The sequence below is a fragment of the Streptopelia decaocto genome (genome assembly GCF_964273445.1).
Source record: "Streptopelia decaocto genome assembly, chromosome: 6".
Classification (NCBI taxonomy): Eukaryota; Metazoa; Chordata; class Aves; order Columbiformes; family Columbidae; genus Streptopelia; species Streptopelia decaocto.
The window spans coordinates 59,976,869-60,002,593 of record NC_138660.1 but is presented as its reverse complement, the minus strand read 5'-3'; the positions used below and the strand labels follow the sequence as shown (position 1 = coordinate 60,002,593).

General features: G+C 37.9%; 1 protein-coding gene across 1 annotated transcript in view; it reads left to right on the top strand.

Annotated features, from left to right (window-relative positions):
* DPP10 (dipeptidyl peptidase like 10) overlaps nucleotides 1–25,725 on the top strand; it is a gene marked incomplete at its 5' end in the record, with an annotated part of 220,898 nt that overhangs the window by 55,650 nt on the left and 139,523 nt on the right. The window contains one exon of the mRNA XM_082055996.1: nucleotides 20,989–21,083. Within this exon, the coding sequence (XP_081912122.1) occupies nucleotides 20,989–21,083 (95 nt within the window). The remainder of the gene's footprint in view (nucleotides 1–20,988; nucleotides 21,084–25,725) is intronic.

The window sequence follows — 25,725 nt, the reverse complement described above, 5'->3', positions numbered from 1 at the left end:
TGTTGTTTGACTGACATTATGAATCAAAATAAGGTGCTGTTTCATTTACATGAATAGTGGCCTTTTTGTCATACTCCTCTAAAGGAAATGTGGTAATATCGGGGGGGGAATAAAAAATTGAGGAAAATAAGATAAATGCTAGAAATATCAAAATTTCAGTAAAATTCTTCTTTTTCTCCTTGATCAAAGATTTAAGACTGCCATTTACTGTGAGAGGCAGAGGTAGTATAGATCACAATGACATCCTGAGTTTTTCTTGTGGACCTGTAGTATATATGAAAAAGAAACACGCTGAAAAAACACTTGAAACTATTTAAAGGCAGTCGCATTTCAGAGCAGCTCATCCTGTGAAAGATACACAGTCCAGCAGATACGATTACATGATGTTTCTTTCCATTGCATTTTCTTACAAAAGCTCTGGTGGTAAGATAGATTTCTCAGGAAGATTGCTCTTTTCAAATATAGGTTTAATAAAAAGCGTGCAACAACCAACAGCTGTTCATGGTTATCAGATGATTTACCTGTTTGTAGCACAGTTTGTAATTAATCTGAGTTCTTAATGCTGGAAATCACGCATTTGTAAAGATAATTTTAGCTAATGAATAAGGTGAATTTTTCTATCAGGTGGGTTTTTTGTACTTCGTGTACTTTTCCACCACACACTAAGGACACGTCAATCAACTTGATTTGTCTTTGTATGGAAGAGGGGAGTGGAAGAAACGACCTGTGGTCCCTGCATCCTACAAAAAGAAATGAAAGATTTCTGCTGATAGCCTTATTTTTTTTTACTCCCATGAGGACCCTCAACAGCAGTGAGAAAAGAGGTGCTCTTTGTTCTCTGCTGCTTACACAGTTGTTCTTCCTTAGGCTTGTCAAGGCAAATGTCACCGAAGCAAGAGGCTCTTAATCATGCAAATTAGCAAGGGAATGTAGTCACCTATGTAACTCCAACAGAAGTTTGCTAGTACCAAGTATATATATGATACCATATGTATTTATGGTGCCCATGGAAATACATTGGTTCTTATCCTAAAGCTAATACTAGAGTCACAGAGTCGACTGGGTTGGAAAAGACCTGAGAGATGATCAAGTCCAACCCTTGGTCCAACTCCAGTCCATTGACTAGATCATGGCACTAAGTGCCATGTCCAATCTCAGTTTAAAATCCTCCATGGACGGTGAGTCCCTGGGCAGCCATTCCAATGCCTGGCCACACTCTCCGTAAAGAATTTCTTTCTAATATCCAGCCTAAACTTCCCCTGGCAGAGTTGAAGCCCATGCCCCCTTGTCCTGTTCCTGACTGCCTGGGAGAAGAGACCGATCCCCACCTGGCTAGAACTTCCCTTCAGGTCCATCATAGGTTTGGTTTAGTACATCTCCAGAGAAGCATATACATTGCATTTTTTTTTCACTGTATGTATGGTGCCATCGCTATGAATTAATTTATCATCTTGAATTAAATCAAGAAAATGAGGGGAAAAGCATGATCGCTGAGAGGAGCCTATCAGGAAATAATTCCTGCCTCTCCTTTCCCAGGACGGATTCAAGGGGCAGTAGCAGTTCTCATAGTTCTTTTTTAAGAGATGTGTGTATTTAAAACAAGGTTTGGCTGTTGTGGGTGCTGGAGTGACTGTATTTTGTCTTTTCTGATATTTAGGGTTGTGGGAGGTTTCTTGTTTTCAGGTGAAAAACTGACTGCAGTGAGTGAATGTTTTGCTATAGCAGCAGAAGTGAAAAAAGACAGAGGGATATGTGTGTGTATGTAAAGTGCTGATTGTGGATCAGCTCCAAGATTGAGATGCTTAAGGATTTTCATCAAAGAGGAAACTTTATTTGAGGTAAATGAAGCTTTTAGTGATTTTGAAAAAATGCAAGGGTCTGATTCACAAAGGGTTTTAGGAACAATTCATGAAGCAGGAAAGAAGACACAGTTTGGTTATATCTTGTAGTGTTTTAGACATTTGTTAGAGATGTGGTAAATATCTTTAAAACCTTTTCAGATCAATCAGTCTGAAAAGTCAGGACCGTCTCACTCAAAGACTGAGAGAGGGCACATTATCTGTAAGGTCAGTCATTTTCTCCTTCTTACGACTTGACTTCGAGCTACTGCAGTTGACAGTGAGGTTATTTAAACCTGAATTTCATGCTTACTGGGTGACTGTTCTTCCTGTTATGTCAGAAGGCATAGTATTAAAACATTTCCAGTTGAACCAAACAGCTTGAACTCTTTATTTTCAAAAAGCTAATTTAAGTAATGTCTTTTTCTTCTTTCCTGTCTACAAAATACTTGCTCTCCTAATGATCAAACTCTAAATATGGTTCACCCAGTTCCAAGGTGTCTCTCGTTTCTGCTATTGAGATAACTTTTCTTCTCTTTTCGAGCTACAAAGTAATCCTTTGGGAAAATACATGAAGACTTCTAACTCTGTAAATTTATGGTATACCACATTCTTTTACTATTTTACCATTTGCATGGCTTTTTCAGGCTTCTGCCTTCAACTTCTTAGTCAATATTGATAGAATTTCAAGGTGCAGGAATCTTGAGTCATCACTACATGTCTAGGGAAAAGTCACATATCTCCTCTATCTCCGTAAAAATATCATTAAAAATAGGGCATCATTAAAATAAAGACAGGAGTTTAAAGTGCATTATAATGGCACTGCTTCTGTTATACTCAGTGCTGAGATCACTGTTTTTCAGACCTGGGGAAGAAGTGATAATGGTATGTCTTCCATGTATGTCATAAACTATATTCCTTCCCATTAAAAGAAATATTACAGGCAAGCATAGTGGATGATATACAAATTGCAGTATAAAATCTGCAGAGAGTAAAACTCAAATCTGTGGATCACCAGAAGGTTTCAGACAATGTCCTCAGCATTTCAGAATGCCAAAGCTGGATTGCAAGCTGTATGCACTTATTTCGTCTCTCTTGGACTACCACTGTTGCCTGCAGGAGTTGTTGACGTGGGTATTTAGTTAAGCTGGATGTAGTATTTTCTCTTGAAGCAAGTTTAATCTCACTGCTCTGTGCCTTTTACATAAATAATTATAGCTTGTGCTGCTACCTTACATCAATACTGGGGTAATCTGTGCTAAGAAATGCTATGCGCAGTTAGGAACTAGACACCAAGTGATAAAGACGCATATTAAAACCCTCCAAATGGCCTTATTTAAGGGTAGTCTTCTGGTGATATCATACACCATATTGAGTCGATTAGTATGTATTTCTAAAACGCAAAAATACAATGGAGATATTACATGTAGCAGTATGTAAAGTGCTACATGTAGAAAATAATGAGATTAAAGTCATTGCAAGGTTACAAAAAGCCAGTGATTAAAGTCACACAACTGGTATGTTCTTGCTTCTGCAGGAGATGCACATTTTCATTTTCTAGCTGTCGCAGCCCAGAAGTCACCATATGTTCCTTCCTGTCGTTTGCCACCATCATTCTATCAAAGTGACTGTTAGACGATTCAAGAGACAACATCATTCCCCCACTATTTATTTATACTTCATGTACAAACGCTGTCCTTGTGCAGCCACCCACTATAATGTGTTTATGACTAAGTCTTTGATTTTGCATGCAGACTCCAGCAGCTTTATCTTTGGTGAAGGTTTGCTGGCATCTGTTCTAGGATCACTCCTGATGAAAGTCTAGGAGAGCTACTCAAGTTATCTTTTCCGTCTATGGAAAAGTAGCTGTATGAGAAACGAAAGGTTTCTCAGCTCATTTTGCCTCCTTAAGATTTGAAGAGACTGTGAGATGCTTGCTGTAAGTATGTATTCTCTTTGAAATCGAGTGAACTGACTATTTAATTTAGTACCATCTATTGGCTGGCTGTGATTTTCCTTTAACACTCATCTGCATGGATCGTCCATGAACAGCAATAACTCTTAATGTTGACTGAAGGAAAAATGTAGGTGTTTAAGTGTTTGAATCTGTATGTCGCTCTGTGTTTCAGGTATCACCAGTTGGTGAACTGAAACAATCTGTTATGTCTTCTGTAATTAGAGGAAGATTCTTTCTTAGTGTTAGTAGTTTCCTCTGAGGGGGAAAGATTTATGAACTTACAACCGAACGTGTGCAAGAATTTTGCCATGTTGTATATAAGAGTGAGTAAATACCAAACTTTTATTTCTTAATCTGGATCATAAATATCAGTTCTGCTTCTGTCACAGGCAGCGCTGGTCATCTTCTGCAGCATGGCCTCCAAATCTTTTCCAAGTGGCTTGTAAATGAGTTCATCTGTTGCTTCCTGTAGTGTAAAAGATGCTTTCCACTCAGATTATGCAGATTTGGAAATGCATTTTGGGCACCAAATGTCCTTCAGTGTAGGGGCATCTCCTCCTTTTCTTCTATTTTATGATTGTGTAACATGACACAACTGATTCTCTACTTTGGATATGGGATATCTGACAACTGTGGGAGTTGTGGTGGGGGTTTTTTGTTGGTTTGTTTGGTTTATGGTTTGTGGTTTTGTTTTGTTACGTTTTTTGTGGGTTGGGAAGGGGGGTTGTTTTTGGTTTTGGTTTTGTTTTTTTTTTAATGCATGTGATTAATCGTCTTCCAGCTCTAAGCTTTAGAGGGAACTTAAAAACTTAAACAAATTCTTCCTTTATTACTATATCCAGTTTATAACTGATTAAATATTTTTCTTCTCAGTTCTTGTGTCATCTTAAATAAGTTCATAAGGTCTTCTCTAAACAAAATTGAATCTACGAACACTTTCATAGTATTAATGAGGTACTGGAGTATAGAAGCATGCACATCTTTTATTACTGTTAAACATGTCTCTCTAAGGTACTCTCTGCTTTGCATATGTATGTCTTCTTACTTGTTACTGCCTTTTTAGAATAATTTCTGTTTTTTTGATACTTTATTAATATGATTTGTAAGAGGTCAGGCTAGGCGACTTTAATAGGACCTTTTGGCATCGGTTTCACTGTCTCTGGTCTCTGACTGTATGATTTGCTCTGGAATTGTCTTCAGGTAACTGACTTCAGAAACTATTGTTACCCGTTTACCTTCCAGCCTTCGGCTAGGCTGGAAAATGTTTGATGTAAATGAAACCAAACTTGGGTGAAAAAAAGAACAAAAGCATTAAAAAAAGAAGTGATCCAAGGGCCAGACTAATAGTAAATGCTTTTACTTTCTGCTTGATGAAACCTAGGGCTAGTGGAAAGAGCATCTCTTTCTGCGGTGTCTGTCTGCAGAAAGAAAACTGGAAAAACGTTTTCCTATGCATTCTTCTAGACTTGACAATAATTTCTCCCATGAAAGTGTTCCTTTCCTAGGAAGGAATGACTCCCTCAGCTGGCTAACTGAGCTCAAGTATTTTGCATATAACAATTTGATCTTTATTACAGTTCAATCTTTATTACCGTTGTAAGGATGCAGAGGCATAAATAAACCTATCATAATAACCAAATTAGAAATATTGGTCATTTTTTTTGCTGTCCAAATGAAAAATAGTATTTGTTTTAATCCTCCTGGCCACCAGGATTTTTACTACCATGTAATGAAGACATCAGAGTGCAATTCCATCACTGCCAATGGCACCATGAGCATCACAGAATAAATTATAATACTATGTAGAGATCTCTGTTTCTATGCCCAGGTTGTTGAGGGAAATTTTGTCTGCCTCAAAGGGTGCAAAGCCTGGGCAAGGTGCTTTTATAGATGAGGTTGCTCTGGGTCACAGACAGAATACTCTGGATGTGAGTACGGTGTAAGTTATGTAGAAAGTACAGCCCTCATCTGTGTTGTTGGGGTTTACTTAGAAGAGAATCATTGACTTCACGTTTATGTTATAGGAACTGTATTTTTTTAAATGACCTGAATATGAAGTTGTGGAATGGTTTTCTGGGTATGTGATGTATATTCATATTATTATGTGATGTGATTGATGTTAATTGGATGTATTGAATAGTTAAGTGTGTGGGTACTATGTTATTTGGCAGACAGTACAAGAACTTCACAATACAATGAGTATCCTATTACAGAGGATGACTATGATATCACTTCTTTCACAAGGATACAGGAAATCCTGATGTGGTCTACACAATGCAGCTAATATTTACCATTCAGTAATTACTTGTAGGACTTTTTAATTGAATTTATAGTGGTGTATGTAAATTGTCTGATCAAATGCAATATTGTAAAAAGAAAGTGTGTAGTCATGCCATGTCATTTTAACACTTAACTGTGTTAGGATGCACTAGCATTGTGCAGTTTATCTAACCCTTAAGTATATGTATAACCAGCCATTTATTTTACAAGTGAAAGATTAATGTAATAGAATCTCAGATACTAAATGGAAGAAGTACCAAGAAACCCAGTACTTCGAAATAACTCTGTGCTGAAGAATTTCAAAGGCATTTTGTCTTAAAAAGCTAGAATGTTTAAAAAAAATAAATGCAGGCTACTTATTACATCACAATTTTTTTCCATTGCCTTGTGATACTTCAGAAGAGGAGTGCTTAATTGGCTGTAAGACTGCAGAAGCACAGATGATAATTTTTGCCTGTTTTTTCATAGCTAGAAATAAAATAGTGTTCCGTAGGTACTTCTGTTATCATGCTTATTTAGTGAAAATACTGAATATATTTTTCTTTGCATGATTTGGTGTGTACTCCCAACGTTTTTCCTAGAGGTAAGAAGAACAGTGATTAAGTCCTGCAGTAAGAGCCGGAGCCAAGCTGTGCCAAACTGTGTTAGTGATGAGTTTCAAATATTTTGAAAGTTATAGTTTTCTCCCAGCTGCTTTCCTTGCTGTAGGGAATAAATAACCTGTTCTTGCCAAGAGCTAGCTACATTTTTTTCCTTGAAGTGAGAATTAAGGTATTTCTCTTCCCTCTCATCTCCCCAAAACCAAGTGTGCCAAGGGGAGCTTGAAAGCTTTATTCCTCTGCCCTTCTGCTAAGAAATGTGAAAAGTCTTGCTTACAGTCACTGGTATAAGACCAAGGGTTCTTGGCCCAAACTAGGCATCTGCTTAGAACAAGACATCCATCCATCCTCAAATATAGTCGCTATTTTCTTCCTAGGAAACTTCATTTGTGGGTTCTTTTCTTGGAGGAAAAAGGGTGGAATACTTCTGTTGCCAGTGCAGGGGCTGTGTCTTTAAAGCTGATCCAGTGCTTTGTTTGTGGTTTTTTTGTTTGCTTAAGCTGAAAATAAGTGTTACAGTAACAGTAATGTTGTCACAGTTTATTGGGTTTCGTATTTAGGGAAAAGCCACTGCAGAAAAAGAAATGTTTGTGTTCTTGGCAGATAGAATATGTGTGAGTTTGCATGGGGCATAGAAATTTATACACACATCTTAATTAAGTAATAGAAATTAATTGGTTGGTCTTCAGATATGTCGTTGCTACCTGTGACTTTCAGTGGCCCAAGTACAAAATATACTTTCAGAGTGAAAATGAACTGTCTGTAAGTATTCAGAATAGGTTTAGCCCTGAAAACTTAAACATGTATTATAGGTCTCTGTTGTCATTGCTGGGTAGGGATTTTTCAAGCAAACCTTATTCTGTAATATTTGTATTCCTGTATTCCATTAGGCCCTTTACTTATTTTGAAAAGCACAGATCCTGATGGACTTGCAAATATAATAATTTGTTTCTTCATATGTGTAATGTGTAACACAAATATGTTTCCTCTGTGCAATGCTATAATAAACAACAGGGCTGTATTTGAGGCTGTTTCCAATGGGGAAGGATGGGGAGATATTACTAGTTGAAATGCTTGTGCTCAGCCCTTGAACGGCAAAGTGCTGAAGCAACAGTGTAGCCCCCATAGGTATGTTTGCAGTATGCTGGCTAAGTTTAGATATAATTTCATATTTTCACCCTACTAGTGAAATGTTTCAGTGACACAAACTGGATTCAGGCAGCAGAAGTGATGCGCTCCACAGAACAGAGAAGAACAGGCTCTAAGTTCTGGCATTTGCTTAGTGTGTTTCACATTACATTGTAAAATTAAACGGATTTATTTTATTGATAGTTCCCCCAGGCATTATTATATCGAAAGGTCTTTCTTTAGGTAAAGTGTTAATGGCATCATGGTAGGATTTGTTTTTTTTCCTTTATTGGCTCATATTACAATATCAAGAGATAAAGTGGATTCTGCATTAAAGTATTTAAAGCAAGTCTGCATGTTTTTTATAAAAGAAAAGCCAGGAGGAAATGACAGGCCTGGTGCCAGAATTGCAGGTCAAAATCCTGTAATCTGTGCTCTGAACGAATTCAGGATAGAAGGCCATAATGGGACCTTTTGGCCTTGAAATCTCTGAATCTACTGTGTATAATGAATGCAGTTTATTCCGTTTACATCAGTTCTGACTGTCCAGCCTTTATGTAGTGGAATATATAATTTGGAAGACAAAAATCCACTTCATATACTGCTAATGAGTGTGTGGAACGGCTAAGTAGCTTCCCTGGAGTGACTTAGATTTCAACCTATAAACTAGAATAAAGTTCATGTCTAGAACTACTAAAAGTGATCTGCATTTGGAAAAAAATAGAACATATCTGTCTATGTTCCAGTTTGGTGCATGAGGTATTTTTTTATTTGCATGGAAAATGAAAGCGATAGAACAAAATCTGTTTGACAGATTCATTATCAGAAGCATGTTTAATAAAGATGCTATAAATGAATAAATGTAAGCAAATTTCTCATCTCATATACAACATGTTTAATATTCTTCCAAAGCAAAATATGTAGGTTTGAAACTATGGACATTCTGCCAAATGCACAGTTACACCAAAACAAATTTAATTCCTGTAAATACTTGTGGATCAACCCTTCTTACATGTCCTGCAATACAACCTTGGTCATGGAGTAGAGGAAAAATGGACAAGGCATTTCTGTTCAGGGTTTCCTCATGACATAATGGGGCTTATTCTGGATCCATTTATTTTAATATTTACAGATGGTGAGCACTCAGTATATATTTTTCACCTTTCATCCTCTAGTTTATTCAATAATTCCAGCTATTTTCCTAGGGGTTTTTGGGTGCAAAAATAAAAAAGAAAAATATCCAAACAGGTGTGTTAAACTTTTAATAGAATAATTTCTAGGTGTCTAAAGCAGTTATTGAGTAAGTATAGATTTACTAATGAATTTAGCATTTCAGTGAAAAAATGACACTTTTACTTAGGGAAAACCAGAAACTAATAAAATCAATAACAATGTTAATCTGAAAGGGAAGCATAATTCAAATGGATAATAAAAGGCGAATTGCTTGAATTATCTGATTAGAAGCAGGTGAGCAGTGTAACTCCCTGGAATAGTCAGTAGGATAAATTTGGAACCATAATTTAAGTATTTATTATTTTAAACTGATGTATGACCGAAGGATGGAGAAAAATTCTATTGTTTCACTTGCACATCACACCTGGAGCAGATCTGTGCTCCTCCTTTTGTGGGGAACATAGAGGCAAATTACCATCAGATGTTCACGCTGTTACAGAACAGTTGTTGGCCTGACAAGAGTGCCATTGTTCAACCTTTCCTTGATCTTCTTGTTGTAATGTTGCCATTCGGCTACTTTTTATTTTAAAATAATTGCACAGATGAGCTGCACAAAATGTCCATGACATGTCACCTTTGTAATTCTGAAAGTAGCAAAGTAAAGCACATGAAGATAATGTTCAGATAGAAACTTAATTGCTTGTGTCTCTTTCCCTTTGGAACTATGACTTTGTCTTTGAGCCAAATACAATAAAATCTGTCAGCAAGTGATCCAGAATCCTTTCCAGGTTAGTAGGAGGGGCTTTAGTTAATCTCTTTCTATCAGAAGGGTTGTTTGTATGAATCTGAGGTGTAGAACTGAGTTTTCTGTTTGGATGCTGAGGAAAAGACTTCTTCCTTGGTCGTTTCATCCTCCAGTCCCGCTTCTTGCTCTTAGGGAGCTCGCACTGAGTTTCCCCTATGGGACAGGACCCGTTGGATGAAGCCAAGTGTTCTCCTGGGGATCCTGCACAGCTGCTGGCACTGCCAGTCTAATCCCCCACGCTTCAGCAGACCAGAGGAATTAAATGTACGGATTAGACAGTGATAACCAAACCAAATAGATGCCAAAGGAAATTCTGCCAGTGTTCTCAAATGTTGGTGCCAAATCTGTGGTTCCATATCCATGTTGATTGGACACTTACACACTCACCATTTAATTTTCAAATTAGCTGGCATGGGTATTTACCAAGAACTCCAGTAGTATGTTAGGTAATGAACATATACAAAATCAAGACCTCTTAAGTGCTTCCATTTTATAAGTTAAATTTAGATACAAGAGATTTAATACTTCTGAGCAAGAATTTTAATGGCACATGTGACTTTTGTTTGTCTAATTTCTATTAAAAGTCCAGATGTCTGATGATTAGAAATAATTTAATATAGACTGGTATTTTAGGTTGATAAAAAGACACAAATAAAATCACTCAACAGTGCCTTGATGTGATTTATGTATTACTGGTTGCATGATAATTTTCGAGAGCTAATGATCTTCATTTAATCAACATTTTTTTCCCATAAATCAGAATGAGACACCTGCTATTTTGGAAAGAGCAGGTTAAATAATTGTGAACAGAAAATTGCCTACCTTTGTTTATTTTTATAATAACTTAGAATATTTTATTTATCATTTGGTGGTATAAAATTAAAAAAAAAAATCCTCTCAATTGTGGTTGTGTAGTTGGGTGACATTTATCTGCAGCTGCTAAATTATGGGTCCACTGCACTGTGAAGCCAAACTGTCATTGGCTCCAGTACAGTCCGGGTTTTAACAAAGATGTCTAAATTCTAGCAAAGCTGTTGGATTCAGTGCACATGGTAAATATCTCGCTGAAAATAAATGCACTAGTGGCTTACTGAAATTTTTGCAGAATATTTATTAAAATAGGAAGCATTTCTCTTGCACACAGTTGTACTTTAGGTTATTATTCAGTGCCCTATTTTTAAATTTAATTTAATTTTCAGTGGTCACAAATTAATAGCTGTGAAATATATCTTATTGTTATCTGCAAGTAGAATTTCAGATTAGATTTCAAGTACATATCTAGGATCACAAACTTTTACCTTTTGCTACTCAATAATTAGTAGATACTCTCAGACCTACACACAAAGTTATAAAAAATAGAGGGGATTGTTTTTAATGGATAATTAGCTATTCCTTCTACCACGTGTTCTGCATCTCAAATGGTTTACGTTATCACCATGGCGTTGATGATGACATAACTATTTCTCAGACTTCGAGCTGTGAAGATACCTTGCTCATTCATAGCTGGAATAGCATCCATGTTGAGAAGCATTTACACCACATCCTGGTTGAGATGATGACTGAAGATTTGGTACCATTTGAGAATGGGGATGCAATCCATGGTGTAGTAGTCATGGAGAAGGCAGTAGAGAGACGTTCAAATTAGGCTTCATTGAATTAGATATTCTCCTGGTTGATGAATATTATAACACACTGCGAATACGTAACAGTATTTTCATTGTTAGATTATTCTCTCCCAGTTCTGTCTATGGGCCAATGTTCAAGACAATCAAACCATACATTACAGAGGAAAGTTTGCTTTTGTAATGGCTAATATGGTAATTTTTGTGTGTGTAATACAATCTTACAGTAGCAATGGTAAATTTGTAGTGTGGTAAATTTGGTGATTGTTGTTTTCATGACAGTAGAAAGCTTATTCTGAATAAGTGAAAATAGTCACTAAAAATTAAGGTTTTGGTTATAATTTCTTCAAGATGAAGTTGGCTACAGCCGTTACTGGACTTAGCACATTATCCACATACTACAGAAATCAGCTGAAGAACGGTAAATAGTAAGCATCAGCACTGTCAGTGTAAAGCTGGAAATCTTACGCTCTGACCTTATTTGGCTTTGACATGGGAGTACCAGATTTTCGGGGGCTGCATTACGCAGCTTGTTACAGGCAGCCCTGAGGCCACTTCGGTGCTATATGTGCTGTGCTTTCACGGCAGGTCCATAGCCTGGGTGTGATGGTGGGCACTGAGCCACCAGCTCTGGCTGAATTAGCTCCTTGAGACACCTTCATGTGGACAAAAAGGGGTGAGCAAACAATAGCCCCACAGCTGCTTCAGAGACTGGTCTTTTACTGTGTTATGTATACAGCCATTGAATTTTAATTTTCTCGCTTGTTGGGCTTATCTATGAAACCCCAGTCGCATCTAGAGCACCACAGAAGTAAGAACAATGGTGAGCTCTCAGGAGAGGCACAAGAAGTTCATGTTTCTATTACAGCTTGAAATACTCATTTTTATGTGAGAGTTGTAATTATATAGGAGTAGAGAAGCATATAAACCTTCCTCTTGAAATCACTGTGTCTTATCCAAAGTGCAGCCTTGCCAATTCAGTAACCTGTGCAAAATCCAGCCTGGCCATGCTGCCCACTCCAAAGCAGAGCTGTCTGCATCCCGTCTGGCTTGTTCTCTTGACAGGCACAGAAGAAAGGTGGACTCCCAAGGCTGTCAGGGAAGAGCTGCTGTATTGAGATACCTTGTTATCTCTCTGGGGAAGAGGCTGGGATAAGATGTGTGACTGAGACTGACAATTTGTTCCCTAATTTTCTCAATAGTCCAGGGACACATACATTATTAGGGCAACGGCTGGCTGAGTCCATTGCCAGGCTGGCTCAGTAATGGTCCTTGGTGCGATTCAAGAAAGCAACCAGAGAGTATTTTTTATTTCTGACGAAAAATGTTTCCTTGTAGCTGGTAAAACAAGCAGTTTTGTGGGAAATTCAGGGAAAGGTGGGCTATTCTCTGCTGGCAAAATAACATCTACAATGATATCTGATGTTTCACCATCACTGCATAATGAGTAAACCAAAGTGCTGGTATAACTTTCCCTACTCTTCTGCTTTGAAGTTTTTAGCGCCCTAAGTGCAGTACATTTTCTAATTCAAAGTCCCTATATATGTATATATATTTTTACAGAGAGAACAACTAAATAAAAGTGTAGGGAACAGAAGGTATCCAGGAGTAGTAACCTGGTGGACCTTCCTGGAACTGCGTGGCACTCCAGCAGTATTTGGAAGGCTCTCTGTCTGTTGTGAACACTGCCCCTTTCCCTCCTCTTTCCCTTTGTACTGATTTACTGTTAATGGCATTTCAAACAAATTGGAATGGACTAATAGTCTTGAGTCTATTATCCTAGCTTTTAACACCATGAAATCATGTTTAGTGGTTTGCTCTAGGGTAGGAAATGAATATCCCTTACATTTTCTTCCCAATAATGACAGAAATACAGATGGAGACTTCTATATTAGAAAAAGTGGAGTGGGGAAAGTGTGAGGAGGAATGGCAAAAATAGTAAAATCTTGTGCTTTAGTCCATCAACTGATTGCTCTTTGGGTTAGATAACTGTTTCTCATTTATGCTAGTACACATTTAGATCATTGCATTTTCATTTGTTTTTATTAATTTGCTTTGCAGTGCTCTGTCCAATTGTGTCCTAAAAATGAAGGAGACTTTTATTACTTCTGATAGGAGATTGATTATGGCATGACTCCTATTTTCTTTCAACTTTCTGTAATTGCTGGACAGCTCCTTAAATGATGTAAGTTACCATCGTGGTGTATGGACCATTTCAGAAAGCTGGAGCTCAGCTGTAGCTGTGTTATCCTGAGCATGCTCTTGGAATTGAGAAAATGAGACAGACCATGCTGGGGCAGCCTGGATTTGGGAAGCCTGAGTGAGCAGATCTATGTAGAGCCACTGTGCTCACTTCCAAGCAGAGTCCCAGGGGAGCAGAAGAGAAGCGCAGGCGAAATTCTCCATCCAGGGAGAGTGGAGAAGAAATAGCTCAAGCAAAATGTTCCTACTGTCTGTGACAGCTGGCGGGACCAAAGCTCTCAAAAGGCTGCAGTTTAAGTTACCAGTTAATAAATTGAGAAGCTTGTAGGAAAACTTGGAAATTTCTAAATTCGAACAGCTTTGTGTTATCGTGGCAGTACATAAAAGAGGAATGTACCTTTCAAAAACCTTGGGGTGATGGTTTAGTTTTGCTGTGAAAATGAAGCTGACAGCACAAAGTCTACAACTTTGCAAGCCAGTTTGTGTAGGGAATATTCTATATAATGAAAGTTTGCCTAGAAGAGTCATAGTTTGCATTATAAAACTAGTGCAGAATAAATGCTTTCTGGAAAGCACTACTAAGAGGAGCTTAGACTTTTAGACGAGCAGTGGAAATCTGACACATGACTTATCTGGCATAATGAAATTTGGTCTGTATGTGTAATATCTTTGTAAACGACTATTTTATTTAATTAGCAAACACTTAATTAGACAAAGATTTGTCTAGCACCTCCTGTTCATTAAATCAGAAAGCATTCTCTATTTTAATTAGCATGACATTTCCTATAATCAATTTAATGAAATGCCATCTGCAGTTCTAATAATACGGTATACAACAAAGACTGATTGACATATGTGTTGACAGCAAGGTATCAACATTCTCTTATGTTTGTAATTAAAAAAAAGTAAAAGGAAAATGTAAAGGAAAAGAGGACTCTGACTTGGTAATACTGCTGTTCGTGAATTTTGTTTAAACAACCCAAAACTTAGTAAATATTTTCCATGGGAAAACAAACTTTTACAATCTTCAGGTTAAGCCCGGAACTTTTTGTGTCACGGAGAGGTCTGAATATGCAGGTACCACAAATAAAAGAAGAGAACTTGCAACTACTGAAAGGTTGGATCAGTACTGAGGTGCAAGTGAATAGGGTGCTGGACTGAAAGTGGAGACTTGAGTTCCTCATTGTGCTCTTGATGGGCTTTGTGACGTGGCAAATCACTTTGGCTCTTCCTCTTCTTTAACTATTACCTTTTGTATTGTCTTTTATTTTCTAATTCTTTGGAGCAGAAAACTGATGATATGTAATAATGGTTCTAGCACAACAGACTTATGCATCTGTACACAAGGAAAAGATGGGTTTCTGAGGAAATAGTTGCCGTACTTAATATTAATTGTGTCCTTGTGAAGTAAGGTGCAATGGCTCTCTCTAAGTCAATCTTGTTTTTCAAGTTGGTGAAAAGACAATTAATGTTCATTTGGGGAACACTAGTGAAAGCGAATAAACAGCTCAGTGGGCTAACACTGCACAACTGTTGTTTGAAATAATTAGATGATTTATTTTGCAAAGCAGTAGCAGTGCAGATACCACCTCATAGCATTGCTTACAGATGCAGTCATTTTGAGTAAAGATAATAGAGGCTGGCTGTAAACAATAATAAGTTTTTAAGTGTTTAGAGTATGGAGGTTTAGTCACAATTTAGGTTTGGTTTAAAGTATATGGTGACTTGCCCTTTCAACCCATCTGTGTAATTTAAATGACAGGATGAGTTGGTTAATTTCAGTGACACATGAAATCAGAGTTTATACTCACCAAATAAATCACCACTATTCAGTGTCCTGCTTTCAAAAGGTGAGATCATTAAAGGCCAAATAGACCTGGGGCAAATTCTTACATTAGAAAAATTCACTGCTTGATTTTCAGTGATGGTGATGTAATTAAGGATGGGAGTTAGTCCATTCCCCCCCCAACCCCCCAGTTATACATGTTTCATTAGAATTTAAAAGACCCTGATTTTTTTTAGATAATGTGAACATATATGATGCTGTGAGAAGCTATTTGGAACAGCGAGTACTACAAATGAATTCTGTAGCCTTTAGGACATGACAGTGTTATTAATTCAATGAATGAGGGTAAAGATGTTATTGCAGAATTGATGGTGGTCGAGCTGCTTGTCAAATATGAAAAGTTTTACATTGATTTCTTTGCATTTATGTTATTTTGCCTGTACATTGACATTCCCTGGAATAAAATATATTAGGCCAGGCACAGTGTAGAGCTGCATCTCCTGCCAACAACACATATTCTGATCTTTAGCAAAACTTTTACCAGTGTTGAATCTAAAACAGGAAAAATAAAAGTAAAAATATTTATATGAAATGCTGCTTTCATTTTAAAAACACTTGAGATTAGGATGATGCCATATTTACGTAATAGTTGTATCACTGAGGGCTATATTCATGATATGGATAAAGACATCCAAAGTAGGATTTAAATTGTATGAATTAATCATTTCAGCAGAACATGTGTTCCACGTTCTTTGCCTAGAGATAGAGCACATTGAAAAGATTTAATTTTAAAAACACAAAATAGCATATACAGAACCTGTTCAGCAGCAGGTTTGGTCTACAGAGCTTGTATGTCTACTAGACAGTGTCACTCAGAATCAGTTTTAGAAATAAACTCAAAACCAAGATGGAACAAATTCTAAAAATCAAAAATAATAGCTGAGTCCACCATAACTATTTCTGTCTATCATCAGAGTTACTGCTGAATAACCCTATTTGTTATGTTATTCAGATAGACATGAAGTATCTCTCTTAACAAGGCCAATGAGTTTAATTAGACACTGCAGAAAACCCTTAAATATGCAACACAGAGAGTAAGAAATATATTTATAGTAGTCTTTGTTGAAACCCTTGCAGTTGTGTGAATAAATTTGGAAAGGCATACCTGAACCATCTCAGCAGGTAAACTAAACCACCTGCTGCAAGGTAAGGCAGGAGAGGGAGAAAGAGCAGCAGTCCATTTTATGCCTGGCGACAATGTCTTTTCTGAGATTTGTGGAATTTGCATGCTGTGCCTTGGAGCATCAAACCAGGCACACGCCCACGTGGATTCTCTGAACAAGGCTGAAGCACTAAGCAACCCCAGTATCCCATCTGCAGCTAAGATCGGTATTTGATAGTTTGTAGGGAAGTGGGGATGAATTATGTGCGGCGATGAGGAACGACACACACCGGGACACAGACAAAGATGCACGCAGAGGCAGAGATTGTGTTCAGGAAGGAGCGCAGAGCTGGGCAGAGCAGAGAGCTGAGCCAGGCTGATGCCTTCTTTATTAGCTATTGGCAATTTATAGTTTTTACACATATGGGCCTGGTCTAAGAGGTTAAACAAGATGTTTTTTCAATAATTGTTATTGCAAACACACCACACTCATGTTGTGTCTGTTTCAATCACATTCCCAGTCATTCACAGGCCCAACAACATTCACACATCACATGTACTTGTTGTGATTATCTGGCCTAACATACCATTCTCACGAGTCTGGGCTATCACTCTTTACAATTATGAAAAACAAACTTCAGTACAATCTGTCTGAGGCCCTTTATATTTTGAATAGTTGCTGTGATCTAATTATGTTAGTATTATTTCTTCTTTGACCATCCGGATAGTTACGTTAGTGTTGATCTTCCTTTATCATCCAGGTGGCTGGAACTGCACATGTTGCTTTCCCACAATTAAGCGTCAGAAGGAAAAATAAATACTCCTTGATCCCACAGGCTGTCAACTAAAAAAACACCCAAGGTTTGAGAATTTTATTAAAATTGTCTTAGCACAGAGCTACAAACATGAGTTATATTGTGCAGACAGTCCTATATTCCAAAAGACTGATTGCAAGAGATGAGAAAATCAATAGTGTGATATAATAAATACACAGATTCCAGGCCAGAAGAGATCACAACAGCCATCCAAACTCAACTTCTTTATATTTTTTACCCACATTCAGACTAAACTAATTCTTGATATAAAGATCTAAAGCATATGTTTAAGGAAAAACACCCCAGGGCTGCTGATTCTATTATCTACTTTGCTGGGCTCTTGTACACATCCCAACATCTGTACCTGTCATCAACTTTTTCGTGACTATATGTATGACATATATATGACCTAGATGTCTTTGAACTTTGTTAAGTAGGAACTACTTCTCTGAATGACTTTGTGAAGTGTTTAGGGATCCCTCATCTTCTTTGTGGTTGAAGACACTAAGAAAATAAACAAAATAATCAGTTGTGTAAATGGACAATGTTAAGGACCAAGTATTATTTTCTACTGTAGATTTTTTGACTCTCAGTGACAAAAAAATCAAAACAAATGTATGTTTATGGCTCGTATTTACACTTGAGCTATCAATGAAAAAAATAATTGTTATGTTGCATGACCATCAACTCTCACATTATCTGGCCTGACAAGTTATTGATTGGAATAAGACTTCCGTATAAATTAATATGATTACTTTTGAAGATTGTGTTTATGCTCAAAAGTTGCATGGTATTTTGATATAATCTTTGAGAATCTCCATGCATTTTGCAAGTGTTCATTTAATTTTAATACTTCAGGAGTTAACTGCTGAATTCAATATAGAAATGAAAGCCCAAGTTCAGTGAGAGGTACAATTACTGTCCAGTAATATCTGCCTTTTAAACAAGTCTGACTCTCAATTTTCTGTTCTGATCATTTGAATAAATTTTCTTCTAACTTGAGAACAAAGGCTTTAATTCATGTCATTCACAGTATTTGCTGATCCAAACACTGTTTTGCACCATGTGACCTGCAAGAAGAGCCCTAGCACTGTGTGCTTTACTCGTGGTGCTGTTAGCAATTTTGAGGCAAGGTTTGTTTGGGCGAAATGTTCTTGGTAGGATGTTAATGAGTCATGATGATACAAATCCTGTTGGTCAAATGTAAATGGCATGAAGTAAAGTGGATAACTGAGAAGGAGTTATAGTCTGATACTGTTGTTTGGCTTTGGGTAACATGTTAGTCTCACCTATGGACCAAAAAAGACCATGGCAAGTTGCTGACAGCTGTTCAATGTCTCTGTGTCATACGTGCCATTTCTCACATTATGGTTTACTCATAATTAGGGACAGCTCTTTGTCCAGACAGCTTTATCTTTTCTGTAATATTGCTTGGTTGCAGTTAGTTGGTGCAACATCATTGGGGATATTCAGAGTTAGGGCACCTAACAGAATACCTGCAAAAAACCCTAAAAGAAGCTGCAAAACTTTAACATTCTGAAGTAGCCAATAAACCACTATAACTTTCTACAAAGTGTTGCTTTTTTTTATTCAAAATGAATATTTGTAATATTTTTCTTTATAATAAATCTATATTAATCACACATTTCACAATCTAATTTTCCTTCCTAAGCACCAGTTCTGATAATTGTCCTGAACTCCATCAATCCCACCCCACTTTCTAAATATGATCCTAAAATAGTTTAGTAAGCTCTTAAAATGAGGCTTCATTCATTTTACAGAACATAGCAGAGGACATTCACTAGTGCTGTATATCTAGGGTTTCTGTGGAGTCAGTTAAAATACAGCTACATTTTTCTGAATAAACTAAGCATATTTTTTATGATAGCATAACCTTTTTCGCCAGTCATGTTTATTTCCCACTTCATAAAATTCAGGGATCTGTAATGAATTTCTCAGACATTAATGAGGATTAGTAGAGTTCTTTTGTGTTTTCTTCAGGCTTAATTTAGAACTTTCCTTATGCTTTCTACATTTTCATATCAAAATAGTTTCATTTGAGGAAATATAAATCTCTAACATGGGTTTTGAATAAGATGCAAGAATCAGCAGTCAATCTATTTGCTCTCTTATTAGAAATAGTGGGAAATTTGGAACCTTTTAAAATCAAGGATTATGTAGTTATTCTGTATTTCTTGGTAATTTTGCAAGTATTGATACGAACAGATGCAAAGCCTTTTTCATAGAAGCCACAATTAATTTTGTAATTTTTTTTTTCTTTGGTTTGGGTGTATTCAATTATTTTTCATATGGAAACTTATAAAGCAAGTAAGTTGTAGAAGGAAAAAATTAAGACACTTCATCCCACAGTGTTTTAAATGTCCCGCAAATGGACCTATTTAGCTTTAACCCTCCTTTGCTAACATTCAGCTTCTGTGACTATCTGGTATTCTGTGGCCCAGCACTAATTGCACAGGACATGGACTAGCTTAAGATATAGTGTGTATCTTTGTCACTCCAGTTACCAGAGATAGCACATAAGTTTTGTTAGAGTCCCTTTTAAGGAGATATCAGAATCACTGTGCCCTTATGGCCAGGAAGGCCAATGGCATCCTGGGGTGTATTAGAAGGGAGGTGGTCAGTAGGTCAGAGAGGTTCTCCTTCCCCTCTACTCTCCCTTGGTGAGACGCCATCTAGAGTATTGTGTCCAGTTCTGGGCCCCTGAGTTCAAGAAGGACAGGGAACTGCTGGAGAGGGTCCAGCGCAGGGCAATGAAGATGATGAAGGGAGTGGAGCATCTCCCTTATGAAGAAAGGCTGAGGGAGCTGGGGCTCTTTAGTTTGGAGGAGACTGAGGGGTGACCTTATTAATTTTTACAAATATATGAAGGGTGAGTGTCACGAGGATGGAGCCAGGCTCTTCTCGGTGACAACCAATGATAGGACAAGGGGTAATGGGTTCAAACTGGAACACAAAAGGTTCCACTTAAATTTGAGAAGAAACTTCTTCTCAGTGAGGGTGACAGACACTGGACCAGGCTGCCCAGGGGGGTTGTGGAGTCTCCTTCTCTGGAGGCATTCAAACCCGCCTGGACACCTTCCTGTGTAACCTCATCTGGGTGTTCCTGCTCTAGCAGGGGGATTGGACTGGATGAGCTTTTGAGGTCCCTTCCAATCCCTGACATTCTGTGATTCTGTGATTCTTTGATATGGTGTCCAGCAAAAGCTTCTTTCTTTGCAAAACTTTACTTTGGTATATGGCCCTTTTCCTCACAAATATTGTTGGACCTTAAGGTATCAGAGTGACAGTGGTATTGAGGTGAGAGTGGGTTTATGTTCAAGATATCACTTCATTCACAGCAATCCCATTTTTGCCACAGAAAATGTTTCCATTTAAGTGAAATCATATTTTTGAGTGAGGTGAACATGCTATATAGCATAACTGATATTTTTGAAGCTCATGAGGCAAATCAGTAAAACTAGATATTATGAGTGCAATTCTCTCAGTCTTGTTTGCATCTTGTGATAAAGATATTCTAATGATTGTAATATGCTGGTTTTCTCTACAGATGTATTAAATAGTCAATGTGTTTGCTAACTGTTAATGCCTTTGTTTTTGCAGATACAGCAGTGGTGTACAAAAATAGGAATGGACATGTTGTTGAACTGAATGTAGAAACAAATACTACTACATTATTATTGGAAAATACAACTTTTGTAAGTAATATATATCATTTACTTGTTTCTTGGTGGAAATTTGATAGCAGTTTTTCGTGCAAGAGGAGTGAGAGAGTGTAATATTGAAAGATTACAGAACATATGTCTATAACCTGGAATAGATTATCTATAAATGGAAAGTCCTTTCCTCTTTCAGTGCACAGGTTCTGGCTGAAGTTATTTGTTGTATTGTTCGGCTTGTATGTAAACAACTAAGATATTGGGGGATGTGTTGTTGGCTGTAGTTCCTGCTTTGTTCAGGCCACTTGAAGGATCATGCCTGGCATATGTGCTGGTGAATCTGCCTGATGTCTGTTCTAATAAGATAAAATGGGAGAATGCTCAGAATGTCGAGAGCTCTTCCCTATTACAAAAGGGGAAAGTTTCTGAAAAGTCATATGAAGATTTTCCTTTAAGCAATTAAATATATTAAAAAAAACCAATGTATTTCCTAGTCCTCTTAGTCTCTGTCTTACTTATTCCTGTGTGCTTTAATGACAAACTAGAAGTTTGGGGATTATTTTTCTTGACCAGTAAATAGTACATGCATGAGTGGTTTGCATAGGCTTCTGACTAGCAGTAATTGCTAAGAAATGTCTTAACGCCTTAGTCTACATTTGCTTTTGCTTTGCTTGGTGCTGCTGTTCTTAGTGAAACCACTTGTATCCTACCCTGTAATTCTCCTTTATCAGGGTTTTGCAGGATGAATGTGTGACTTGTCAATCTTTCTTCAAAAATACTCCATACAGACCACTGGCTGTTATTGTTAATCCCTGTATTTTTTAATTTAGTAAAATCTTTTGCATCTGCAGACCCAAAAGGATGACTCATTTTCATCAGGGGTCTTTGGCAAAGGCTGATTTTATTCCTGGTCCGTTCCTGGACTTTGCTGATACAAATTCCTCATTTCAAAGCCTAAAACCCCTGGTGACCTTTTCTTCAAACTCCTCGAACTAGAAAGGGAAGAGCAGAAGTTCAGGATAAAGAACTTGACGCTGACTTCCTAGGTCAATGTAAAGATGAAGGAGAAGGGAGGAGAGAACTGTATTTTAATGGAGCGTGTGTGAGGCTCCCTTTCTGTGAGCTGCTCCCTTCCATGTGCTGGGATGTGCCACCCAAAAAAGGCTGGCAGACACAATTAAAAGTGGGTGAAAAGGTGAATTTCTGTCAAGTACAAACCACAAAGTAGTGCAGGAGCATTTTCTCTCTTATCTGTGTATGTGCATGAGCACTTGCCAGGCTAAATAGAGGATTAACCGTGTCAGGCCCACATGTTGCCTTTAGTGTATAACTTGAATGCCAGCAGCTGCTTGGGCATCCCTGACTATGAAACTTGACTTTAATGACAAGACTTGAGTGTCCTCACAGATGAATTCATACGCTTTTGGCTGCAAGAATTTGGCTCCTGCAATGTCAAGTGTAATGCCAGCATGACAGGCTACTCAGGCCATTATGCTAAACCAGTCTTGCCAAGTAATGATGGATCGGTATGGACAGGCTGCTCCACACTGCGAGCGTTGCGTCTTTTCCCAAAGTTGCACTTTTCTGGGCTTTTGTTTTTTCCTTTTTTTTTTGTTTTTTTCATGTGGACTGAGAGAGATCTTGACACTAGATACCTGCTTTTCATTAGATGTGGGAAACTGATCCCAAAAGGATAGTATTCAAGTAAACATTTAACAGGTATCTATGGAACAAATAAAATCGTTAGTGTGTTTTTCCTGCGAAGCTCTTCTCTGCACACAGGCAAAACCTGAGAGTGTTAGAGATAAATAAAGTGAGTCCCAGCAATGGTTATTCATATAGAAGTAGAATAAAAAGCTGAAAACAGAGCAGAAGACTCAGAAAGTTTGTTGGTGTATGTTTGGCAGAGAGCAATGGGAAACGTTGCTGTGCTGCGTTGTCTCTTGACAAGGTAGCTGGTGATTGTAACAGTAGATCAGAAGGCAGAGGCAGACGATATGGCTGAAATCAAAAGCTATCCTGTTCTTCTAAGCTCCATTGTCCCCAAATTCACACTACTAAATGTACTCTTCCAAAGTTAGACACCTGGATCATTAATCAAACATTTTCCTCGCTCAATGTCACATCTGCTTAATCGCTGGTGCATAATTAGAATGGTGCTGGTTTAATGACTCTGCAGAGCTGTCTTGTGTTAATAAAAAATACAGCACAGATCCAACAAAGGCAGTGGCAGTGCAAGTGCTCTCCTTCGTCCCTATCAAAGGGTTTTGGTCACAGAAGAGTCACGTTTCAATGGGAGTTATTAGTCTGCTTTCAATCTGCGTTCCCTCTCTGGTTTGCCTCTGCTCAAGCAGCCCACAACTGGCAGGTTTTTCTTGGTAATGTTGATAATTATCCATTAAAAATTGAACTCCCATGATAAACTCATAATGCAGAGGCAAAGGGCTGGTGGTGGCTCTTTGTCTCTCCTGATGGGTCTGTATTTGAACCAGCAGCTCAGAAGAGATTTTCTTTTTCTCCTCATTACTAATCCCCTGAAGCAGTCTTCTGCTGTGCTCAGGTCACTGTCTCTTCTTTTGCATCTTAGAGCCTGCCATTTTTGTGCAAAGTACATTTCTTTTATCCTTCTCTGTGTTGCTTATTGTCTAAAAGTCAAAGATAGCCCTACTGAAGAGCCACTATGCTCAATATGCATGTGTATCAGCAAAAAAAAAGACTGCAGGTTTTTTTAAAAACACATAGAAGTTATATATATACATGATTTTAAAATCCCACTTTTAAAAACACCTTTACAAATAGCCACGCACCCAGAAAGAAGAAAAGCTAGTGTTTTGTCATTCCAAGATGCCCATTTCACTTCCATAGGGAAATATCTATCCAAAGTTCCTGAGCTAAAACTATTTTTTTCCGATTTCATTGGGTTTTATTCAGACAGTAGAAGAAAATACTGTGCTTCACTTGTGCTTTTCAAATATGATCCTTTTCTATAATCAATCTATTAGTAAAACAATCTGTCTTTCGTGTAATTAACCTATTAACAAAGCAATAGTATTGGTAACAGATACATTGATAGAAGCAAAGAGTAGCTTGTGATGCATGAGGAATATCTATTAGCATCTCTGGAGGTCATAGTTTAAAGATGTTTTCTAATACGTATTTATCCTCACGGTGCCTTCATGTAGTGCATCCTGTTTAAGCTGTCTAAGAAACAGTTAATATTCTGAGCCAGCAGCATATAAATGTTAACAGCTGGCAGCTGGGCTAGTCTTCTATTAAATGGAGCCAGAAAAAGCCCTAGACATTAATCACTGTGTGGCATCCTGATGTTTGCGATGCTGCCTCGATATGTGATTACAATATGTTCTCTATCATCTATCAGAGGCACCTATCACTGTGATCGTAAGTGACATCCCTACCGGTTTTTCAGCATTTAGCAATACTTTATTACACATTACAGTTCCAAAATAAGAAACGTTACACTACTCTTATCTACGTAATTCCAGTGTTTAACAAGGATTTTATTTATTCCTTTTGCCGTCAACTATAACATAAAGTCACTAGGAGCAGGTTGCCGGGTCATGCACAGCCCATCCGCACGATCTGGCTAAATGGAGGAGCACTTGGTTTCTTTTGCTCAGGGGAGGTTGTCCGTCTGGTTCCTTACCATGCTTCTAGCTCAGCCTCTCTAGACTGTTTTACAGTCCTTGAATCCACAACAAAATGAAAATGCGTGAACACAGATATGAGAGAAAACGTGTGTAGGGATTTTGTGTTCTGTTATGGTACTTGCCAAATACATTGAATCGTCTGAAAGAAGCCTTTAGAAATTTTGCCTTAATTCATTCCTCTTAAAAAAAGCTGAAATAATTATGAAAATGCTAAGACTGGTTTTTGTTAGCCCTCAGTTCCACTGCTTTTGTGGGGGATATATGCAAAATTATTCGGATGCCATGTGTACACACTAACAAACACGCAGTCCAGAGTCAGAAATGGATCTAGCATTGCTCTTTAAGCCTGTCAGCTGTAGATTGTGGGATATATATCGAATCATTGAATAAGAGTCTAGTGATTTGTTTGCAATGCCTGAAAATAAAAGTGTGTTTCAATTTGGAAACTCTAGAATAGGGTCTTGTATTTACAGCAGCTTTCCCCCAGCTGTATTCTTTGGACTCCTCTTAAACCCCTCATCTCCCGCCTTGCTCTCCCCCTTGGGTTCAGTACTTTTCCAGAACTCTTGTCAAGCCCAAGGGGAAACTGCATCCTGGTGCACAGCAAACAATTATTGTTGAGCTGCAAATGTGTTTCCAGGGGTTTTCTGGGAGGATACCCTGGAGAGTGTTGTATTGTCATATTACTGTGGGCCATCTCCTACACAAGGATGGAGAGAGGATTGCTAACGAGGGGATGGCGTCGGAAGGGTGAGCGGAGCAGGAGTGGTCTTGGCTCATGAATCATGATCAGGCTGTGGTAGCCCAGCTGGGGAAGCCCCAGGGAGGCCTTGCAGCCAAAACAGAGAATGGGAGTTTTAGTCTGAGCAGAGCTTTTGGCAGGGACTGTGTTGTGGTGTTTTTCAGAACGTTGTTCATAAACAGCCCCTCTTGTTGATAGTTCTCTTTGACATTTCTATTGTTGTGTGTTCCCTACCACGACACCCCCTCCCTCTTTTGATGGGAAACTCTTT